Source organism: Syzygium oleosum, unplaced genomic scaffold (genome assembly GCF_021117445.2).
Source record: "Syzygium oleosum isolate NSW1041296 unplaced genomic scaffold, Sole_v2.1 Sole_v2.27, whole genome shotgun sequence".
Taxonomy (NCBI): domain Eukaryota; kingdom Viridiplantae; phylum Streptophyta; class Magnoliopsida; order Myrtales; family Myrtaceae; genus Syzygium; species Syzygium oleosum.
This window is the reverse complement of record NW_026607511.1, coordinates 4369502-4379349: the sequence shown is the minus strand read 5'-3', so window position 1 is coordinate 4379349 and position 9848 is coordinate 4369502. Positions and strand designations below refer to the sequence as shown.

Here is a 9848-nt window from a genome sequence, read left to right as displayed (position 1 = left end):
AGTAGGAGAGAGAAAGTTGACAGAACCAGAATTAGTACAAGTCACGACGGAAACTGTGAAACTGATACGAGATAAGCTCAAAACCGTCCAAAGTCGACAGAAAAGTTATGCCGACAGACGTTGGAGACCCTTAGAGTTCAAGGTGGGTGACCATGTGTTCCTGAAAGTATCACCAATGAAAGGTATATCAAGGTTTGGAAAGAAAGGAAAATTGAGTCCTAGGTTTGTAGGACCTTTTGAAATACTCGAGAGAATCGGAGAATTGGCATATCGGTTAGCATTACCACCAAAGCTCTCTAATATACATGATGTATTTCATGTATCAATGTTGAGGAAATACGAGCCTGACTCCTCACACATACTAGATTTTGAGACCATAGATGTCGACGATAAGGTAAAATACATTGAGAGACCAATATGGATATTGGATCGTGGCGAGCGGACTCTCAGAAATAAAACCATTCCTCTTGTTAAAATTCTGTGGCAACATTATGGTGATGAGGAAGCTACATGGGAAAGTGAAGAAGAGATGAGACTTCGGTACCCATAATTGTTTGAAGGAACAAGTAAGGACTCAAATTTCGAGGACGAAATTTCATAAGATGAGGAGAGTTGTGACATCCCAAAAAATTTCGTCCGTTAGTTTAACGAGCGTACGTAACGGAATGTTACGTGGGAATTTAAATAACCGTCGACGAGCTACGGAAGTGTCAACTTCAGAAGACTCGGATATTATTACGAAACCATCGTACCATCACCATAGCAACCCCCGCAAGATCCTTCTTCAACTACCTATCTTTTCGTCCACAACGTCGTCTTACGAACTAACCATTATGACCTCACGATGTCTTTCGTTCACATTATAAATTCTAGTTACATATTCCACCGCACCGAATTCCTGCCGCTATTTTATTTTCGCTGAAATCATCCACATCATTTTCCATTTGTGCCGGATTCATGAATCCTAATATTCATGAATGCTAATACCTTTAGTTTTCCATCACCACACCAGCACCTTTCTACCGTTGACTGACATTTCCACTTCCTTCTTGCCATTGCATGTTTTTTTGCCAAATGTCCCTCCCTCTCACGCCTCCAACACTAGCTGTTTTGCCCCTTGCATCACCACCGCCAGCTGCCCTTTTTTTTCTTCGATCAACAAAATTCTGCTCTTGCTCAGTCAATCGGCGAAGGAGAATCGTCCAGCAAATCCCCCAAGCCTCTGATTTTTCTTCACTCTTGCCGACCTATTCTTTTTCTTCTTCTTCCCTTCTCATTCTGTACCACCCAAAACACAGAACCTCTTCCTCCGTTGTTTTTCTTCTGTTCTGAATCAAGTTCATTGCCCGACACCACCAGCTTGCTGTCCATCCTAGCGAGCCGTTTCCAGACCTTCACGCCGCCAAGTTCCTTCTCACCGTGGGCTTGAGGTGCGACGAAAGGCTTGAGAAGAATTTTCTGTGGTCCTCTTTCCATTTCCGAACTGCGCGGCGCCGTATTCAGCCGTTAAGGTAAGTGAAATTCTGCCTCCCTATAATAGATCGGAATGGGTTGTATGTTGGCGTGGCTTTAGGATATTGATGGAAATGGATGGTGGTGATGGAAATTAGCTGCTGGTTTGGGTGTTTTTGAACACCAAATTCGTGTAGATCAGGTCACGGGTTATTCTTGAACTTGAGTTGTGATTTCCAGATTCGGTTTCTACTGGACCTTCACTGCTTTCCAATTTTGTAGAGATTTCTGTGGTTAGAATTTTGCAATACTTCCTTCATGAAAGTTGTTCAAAACATCTGAACGTATAACATATTTTAATTTCAGAATTTTTGGAGTTGTTTTGGGTAGCACGAACGCCAAATCTCTAACCCGTGCTTGACTGCCCTGGTGCTCTGTTTCAGTGACCTTTCCACATTCTTGAATTTTTATAAACTTTTCTAGAACGATTCTGAACAAAATTACTTCACAAAAGCTTTTTAGGATGTCTTTCTCTACAACATATTTAGATTTTAGAATTTTTGGAGAGGATTTGGATACTGAAATGAACTCATTTTGAGAGGCAAGGATTCTGTCCCGATGAACAGTTTTTAGTCTGACTTTAAGCTCCCGAACGAGGCATTTAAAGAAATAATTAGACTTTGAATCCTTCATAAAAAATGTTTATCAAGGTGTCTTCGGTGACATATCCAAAATTTATAATTTTTAAAGTTCATTCACTATTTATTTAAGTCTGATTTTAAAACTGGTGCAAGGCTGCCCAGTTTTACCAATTTATAAAGACTTACTATTTTCCACATGAAATTGTTGGAATCTCAATTTGATGTCTTCTGGAGATGAAATGTATAAACTCTGATCTTTCCAATGAGTCATGCTAGACCTTGATGTGGTTAGCCACGTGTCGTGGGATGTGTTGTTGACGATTAGTCAAAGCGGTGCTCTAGTGAACGAGACTGCAAATGCGACTTACGATATGTCCTACTATAGTGGTAACTGTGAATTATGTGATATTGAGAAATGATGATTGTTGTTGATGAACTGTGCACTGCACGAAATGATTAGTTTGTGTGGGCTTACTGGTTATTAAATGCCGTCGGTCAATGAACCGACGATGCCCCGAGGAGCCGTAGGGAATGCGGGATGCCGTGGTCTATGGACTACGATGCCTAGGATGAGAATGCCCTAGATGCCCCGGGAGTTTGATCGGGATGCCATGGTCAGTGGATCACGAAGCCTACGCGGGCCGTTGAAAATTCCGTCGTACACCGCGGCAGATCGGAGTGCGCACCGGATCCCGCTAGACGGGAGTTTTCCTCCTTGCGTGTCCGGCGAGCGCACCGGACATGTGACTTGGAGTGAGATAATGATACCCAAGCAAGAGTGAAATTGTGTGTGTGTGTGTGTGTGTGTGTGTGTGTGTGTGTGTGTGTGTGTGTGTGTGTGTGTGTGTGTTGAATCGTGCTATTAATTATGATTGTGGAGTAAAGTATCTCACTTGAGATGGTACTAACTTAGGCACAACAAAATGTATTTATTGTGATTAGTAAATCCAGCTAGAAGATTGTTATACTTATGCCCGTTGATATGCATTCTATTCTTGTTAATATAGGTTGACAGACATTTTACTTGTTGAGCCTAGCTCACTGTTGTTGTTGATAACTTTTACAGACTTTTAGCTATGCCTATCCTACCTGCCTCCTCCTTAGTTAGCTATGGGTCCCCGATCGACTTCTTGGGACACCTGTCAGAGTTCGAGATTCCTGATGTCCCCGGGATAGTGTTCATGCGATGTATCTCAGTATTGACCGTAGATGTTGGGCCCCATGTCGGATCTATATTGTTAGGTTTTTTGGCGGTGTATGCTCGTATTGGTGGGCGACTGATAGGGCCCCTACCGTACGTGTCCGACGACGGGGATGACGATGCTTCTAGTGGGGTGGAGTGAGCTGTAGTTGGAGGATGGGGAGGATCATTTTTGGGACATGTGACCGACACTTTTTGGGATAGGGTCACGTGATAGGTGATACGTTTTTGATAGATGAAATAGTGAGTCTTATGTTGATAGCATAGTGATGGGAGTAACACTGTACAGAGCCTCCCTAGTATGAACTCACCCTTGTATCATCCATGTATATAAATAAAGAAATGTTGAAGTTTAGTGCCAGTGATATCTTTACATTTTTTTGATTAGTTATAAATTCAAACTTTAAATGCTATTAAAAAAAAAAGAAACGTCTCCGCGTGCGAACTCTTATAATCGCATGAGGTTAGAATGACATATAGGAAGGGGCGTGCCAGAGACGCCACAGTGGGATTTTACGGAACTCGATTTGGACTTACGGTTTGCAGGATACGAATTTTTGAAGGTGGCCGCGCAAGGTGAACAGTGCGTGACCAACGGCTTTTAGGCCAATTTTCGTCGGTTTTTGGCTCGATTTTGGGACGGCCTAGTTGGGGTTCTTGTAATGCTCTGAATGGGCTTTCTATTGACTATAAGCTCACTTGAAAAGGGATTCGGTGGAGGAATTTATGGTGCGATCAAGTTTCGCGCTCAAGGTCCGCGTTGCGAAAGGTTTTGGATAATCGCTTCGGACAAACGATTTGTGGGCGCCTTTGAGTTGCCTTGTTAGCGTTTAAGTGTCGTTTAGCCATTTCGTAGTTATCGTAGTATTTTACTTGATTTTGACGTCAATTCTCGTTTAATTATTAGGATTACGAGATCATCGGTTTGAGTCAGTGTCGTTGTTTGATTTTTGGGGATTTCAGGTGAGTGGTGTTATCTCTTCTTTGAGTTTGTAAACTCATATTTCGAAAGCGATATGAATTAGATATGTTATGAGTTAAATAGCATTGTTATTACATAAAAGGTCGGATCGGGCATTTACTACCCTATTGATCATTTAAAAATGGTATGGTAAAGCATTTCTGGAAATGGCTTATATATCAATTATCGTGAAATGAATTGAGGAAATTCTTTATGAAAGGAATTCTTTTGTTAAAGGTTATTCATATCAATTTATGAAGAATTTTGAAATGATGTGAGAAATGTCTTGTAAAATGCGTTCGGTTTGACGAACGGAGTTGAGAAAAATTGTGTTTTGTTTTATGAAATCAATTGGTGATATTGATTGTGGATTATGAGATTTATTATGAATTTGGTGTTGTAGATTATTGGAAGATGTGTGTTTTGTGCTCAATATCGTTGTGAACCCATTGAGGGGCTTGGGGGTATGTATACCGGGTTTAGGATATCCTTTTGGGTCGAGCCACCAGCTTTGTAGGTGGAGACCTTGCCAAGGGGGGGAATCTTGGTAACCTTGTCACAAGGCTTTATGTCGTGACCATGGTTTAATATTGAGCAATAGATTGGTCGATGGAATGGACCATCGACATGTGATATGATATGAGATTCATCAATGGAATAGACCATTGATATGTGATTTGAGATTAGTCAATGGAATGGACCATTGGCGTGGTTTTTAATAGAGATTGATCAATAGACTTGACCATTGATGTTTATGATGATTTAAATTAGTATATTCTGAATTGTATAAAGTCTTGTTGAAATGAAACAACTCTTATGTGACTCGATATATATTTTATATCTTGAGTTTGACTTCTGGAATTGTGGTATGGCTTTATGTATTCATGCATAGTGATTGCTCGATCTGCTTAAAAGAGATACGCATTGCTTACTGAGCTGTGGTTACTCACCCATCTCTTTCCCCAATCTTTTCAGGTTCTTTGGTTGGTAGTCGACAGAGCGAGAGTGATATCGTGGGGATTTTTGGGTGCTTTGAGGCTGCGTCCTTCAGGTGGAAGGACGGCCGTGTTATCCCCCATCCTGGTAGGTTTCGGGGTGTGACAAACTGTTTCGAAACAATTCGCACGAACACCTAAAGAGACTCGAGTTGAGAACGCTCCATTACTAATCCTCATGGACCTTCCCCACAGAGATCAGGTTTCATCCAGGTCATTCTCTTGCTTAACTATCATCATTCTCTTGTTGGGGAGTGTCCTAGTTTTAGTAGATGCTGGCGGGGACGAGACCGATCAGCTTGCTTTGCTGGAATTCAAGGCTCGAATAGCCGATCCTGATGGGGTTTTGAGCTTATGGAATGATTCTAGCCATTTCTGCAAGTGGTACGGTGTCACATGCGGTCGTAGACACCGAAGAGTCACGGTACTGGATCTCCCCTTTAAGAACCTGTCCGGGATCATGCCGTCCTGTATTGGTAACCTGAGCTTTTTGAGGGAAGTCAATCTGCATAACAACAATTTCCATTCCGAAATTCCCCCGCAATTTGGCCGCTTGTTTCGATTGCAGAAGTTAATCCTTTATAACAACTTGTTCAGTGGACAAATCCCATTGAATCTCTCCCGTTGCTCTAATTTGCTCGTTCTTAACTTAGGCGAGAACAATCTCAAAGGAAATTTGCCTGCGGAACTTGGCTCCTTGTCCAATCTCCAACAACTCATAGTTGAACACAACAGCTTGACGGGAAACATTCCGCCGTCGCTTGGAAACTTATCCTCTCTTCAACGCTTCTCAGCATCTTTTAATAACCTCGGGGGTACGATCCCAGAGATCCTCGGCCAGCTGAGAACACTAGACATCCTCTATCTCGGTGCGAATCAATTTATTGGTACGATTCCTATCTCAATCTTCAATATATCCACTATGACATCCCTTGACGGGGCTGAAAACCAATTAGAGGGGGGCTTACCCAGCGACTTAGGCTTCACTCTTCCGAATCTCAAGGAAATTGGTTTGTATGGCAACCACCTCACAGGACCCATTCCTGAGTCATTATGCAACGCCTCTAATCTCGGTCAATTCGAATTCGCGAGGAACAATTTTACCGGGAAAGTTCCTTCTTGCTCAAAGAAGACAAGACTCTATTGGTTTAACATCGGCGATAACAACTTAGGAAGTGGGCAATCTGATGATCTTGACTTCATCTGTTCTTTAACCAATTCCACAAACTTGGAAGTATTGGGAATAGAGAAAAATGCTTTTGGAGGACCAATACCCGACTGTATTGGTAACCTCTCTATCACTCTTTCGCAGTTTGAATTAAGTTACAATTATATTTATGGAACCTTACCTTCTGGAATAAAAAATCTAATCAATTTGGAGATCCTCTCAATAGAGATCAACAACATCTCGGGAAACATTCCTTCCGAGATTGGAAATCTGAACAAATTGAAGGTTATGTATCTAGGAATAAATAATTTATCAGGGCAGATACCAGAATCTATCGGGAATTTAAGGATGTTAACCAAATTGGGCTTGAATGATAATAATCTCCATGGCTCGATACCATCGTCTCTAGGAAACTGCCAGAATCTACTTCTCTTGGACCTTTCGACCAACGACCTCAGTGGTAACATTCCCCCGGAAATTATGGGCCTCTCATCTTTGTCGATTTATCTTGATTTGTCTCAAAATAATCTTACTGGTTCCCTTCCAGGAGAAGTTGGAAAATTGAAAAATCTCGGCAAATTACTTCTTTACGGGAACAGATTATCTCAACAGATTCCAAGCAGTATCAGCAGTTGTATAAGCATGGAAGTCCTATATATGCAGGATAATTTCTTTGAAGGGCCCCTACCATTAACTATGAGATCCATGAGAGGCCTTCAGGTTTTGAATGTTTCTAACAACCAATTGGTCGGCCAAATCCCGAAATATCTAGAGTCACTCAATCTGACGAATTTGAGCCTATCTTACAATGATTTCGAGGGTGCATTGCCTACAGGTGGAGTTTTCAAAAGTGCCATTTCAACTTCAGTTGTTGGAAACAAGAAGCTTTGTGGGGGTCTCCCAGATTTTCAACTACCGAAATGCGACTACAAAGAGTCAAAATGGACAAGAATAAGCAGAACGGCAAAAATTCTGATATCCACAGTCTCTGCTGTTGTAGTAGTGGCCTACATGGTCTTTTTGTTATACTTCATCCGGTATAGACACAGTAAGAAAGCATCAGCTTCAAGCTCTTTTGAAGAAGGGCTTTTGCATGTTTCTTTTCACAGTCTACTGAAAGCCACGGGTGGATTCTCGTCCACCAATCTGCTTGGCGTGGGCAGTTTTGGATCCGTGTATAGAGGGCTTCTTGATCAAACTCAGTCGATCGTAGCCATCAAGATTCTCGACCTTACACGTCATGGAGCTTCCAAGAGCTTCATAGCCGAGTGTGGGGCCTTGAGAAGAATCCGACACCGTAATCTTGTAAAGGTACTCACGGCATGTTCTGGGTTTGATTTTAATGGAAATGATTTCAAGGCATTGGTCTATGAATACATGTCAAATGGGAGCTTGGATGAATGGTTGCACCCAACTGCATCGCAATATACAGCAAGAAGCAAGTTGAGTTTACTTGAGAGAGTGAATATTGCTATTGATGTTGCTTGTGCACTAGATTATCTCCATCATCACTGTGAAACACCAGTAGTTCATTGCGATCTAAAGCCGAGCAATGTCCTTCTTGACGATGAAATGACAGGACATGTAGGCGATTTTGGGCTTGCGAGGTTCCTCCCAGAAGCAACACATAAGTTACACGCCTCTCAATCTAGCTCTGTTGGAGTAAAAGGATCTTTTGGCTACGTAGCTCCAGGTAATGATGCTAAAGTTGGGCCTTTAAGTTTATTTCCTTATATAGAACACACAATTGTAGGCCGATCCTAGACAAAAAGGAATAGGCATGAAATATCACCGAACCATATTTCAATCTCAATTATTCATTGTGCATCACTACGCTTTGTTGATTGTTGTAGAGTACGGCTCGGGATGTGCGGTATCCACAGAAGGAGATGTGTACAGCTTCGGAGTCCTCGTTTTGGAGATGTTCACAGGCAAGAGGCCGACCAATGACATGTTTGAAAATGGGCTGAACCTTCATCGCTTTGCAAATACAGCTCTAATAGACCGATTGGAAAATGTAATCGATCCCATTCTGCTTCAGGAATACCAAGAGTCGGAAAAGAGACGAACCGTCACTCCAGATGGCAAGAACAAAAGCTGGTTTAGTGCTCTAGAGTGTTTGGTTTCGATCATCGAAATAGGAGTCACTTGCTCTTCTGAGTCTCCAAGGGAACGAATGGACATTGGCGATGCAGTGACTAAACTCCAAGGAATCAGGAAGAAACTTCCTGAGTTCATTGTCACTGCCTAGTTGATGTAAAATCTTAACTTCATATGGAGTCATGTGGTCTTCATGGCCATTGTTTGATCTGGAATAGGATGTCGAATTTGGCCATTTACAGACAATTTGAATGTGGCGATTGCAAAACCATAAGTGATGGAGACTAGTGACTTAGCAATCCAAGGAAGATCAGAATAGTTTATGTTGTCTTAAACATAAGATCACTTTCCTTCAGTTGTGTGAAAAATAAATGTACTTTGTTTTGCTTTAGCCCAAAAAATAGAAATTTTAACCTGTTTGAGAGTTGCACCAAGAAAATGTAATAAAATGAAAAATCATAAAAGCACGGCTCCTAATATAAGTACCTCCAGACATCTGGTAATATGAACTTTTGTCTTGCTCTCTTGCAAACTCGGCTGTTCATTTTGGCTTTTAAAACAAAACGAAAAAATTACTAAAGAACTTTCCTCTAAAAGTTAAATAATATTTAAATTTAGAAAAAGTTCATGAAAAGGATCCACATAGCGATATTTGTTCATATATCTATAGATAAAGTTAAGGCTAAGAGAATGTGAGTTTCTGTAATCACCACATGATAAACTTTACCTCTATGATTGTCCCGTGTAAGCCATCTGGCTTATGGGGGTGAACAGTATCTACTGGCTTACGCATTTTGTCCTGTCATAAATGTACAGACAAATATGGTGTTAAATGATCTCTTGCGTGGGTGGAAAGAATTGCAGGAGAACTGGCTTTCATCATTTTTTGTGGTGAGATTTGAACCCAGCGTGTTTTTTTCTTTTTTCTGCTCTAACATTGGACAGCCACAAGTATCTGCCACCACTGTCAATCTTACAACCAAGACAGCAATTGTATGGCCTGAATCTGAAGCCAAGGCTGTACCTAACTGGCAAATAGAGTTGGGAGAAACACTTGCAAAACACTTGACAAATTGGGGCTTTAAGTCTAACCCTCATGGTAAGCAGTTTAATTCACTATCTGCTTGTTGCAGTAGAATGAGGTTTGGCTGACATTCGTGAATATCATTGCCGCAGATAACGTACCTTTTATCACAGATTTCCTGTGTCGATGACACCATCTACTAGTTGGAAGTACAAGCTTTTATATCTCTTTGGCTTGTCACTGGTGTATATCACGAGTTGGGGTTTACTCGCTTAGGGAGCAGTTCCTTGTCATCAGAAAAAAAAA

At 41.4% G+C, this 9848-nt stretch overlaps 1 protein-coding gene and 1 long non-coding RNA gene across 2 annotated transcripts; both read left to right on the top strand.

Moving 5' to 3' along the window:
* The first annotated feature begins 975 nt into the window (after positions 1–975).
* On the top strand, positions 976–3659 carry LOC130135083 (uncharacterized). Its single transcript, XR_008814548.1, has 2 exons — positions 976–1511; positions 3160–3659. It is a non-coding gene; the product is annotated as an uncharacterized LOC130135083 (long non-coding RNA).
* A 306-nt stretch (positions 3660–3965) lies between these two features.
* Positions 3966–8693, top strand: LOC115691417 (probable LRR receptor-like serine/threonine-protein kinase At3g47570). Its single transcript, XM_030618038.2, has 6 exons — positions 3966–4047; positions 4202–4257; positions 4659–4719; positions 5231–5338; positions 5514–8111; positions 8272–8693. The coding sequence occupies exons 1-6, from the start codon at positions 3966–3968 to the stop codon at positions 8667–8669; spliced, it is 3303 nt and encodes a 1100-aa protein (XP_030473898.2). The 3' UTR covers positions 8670–8693.
* Positions 8694–9848: the final 1155 nt, after the last annotated feature.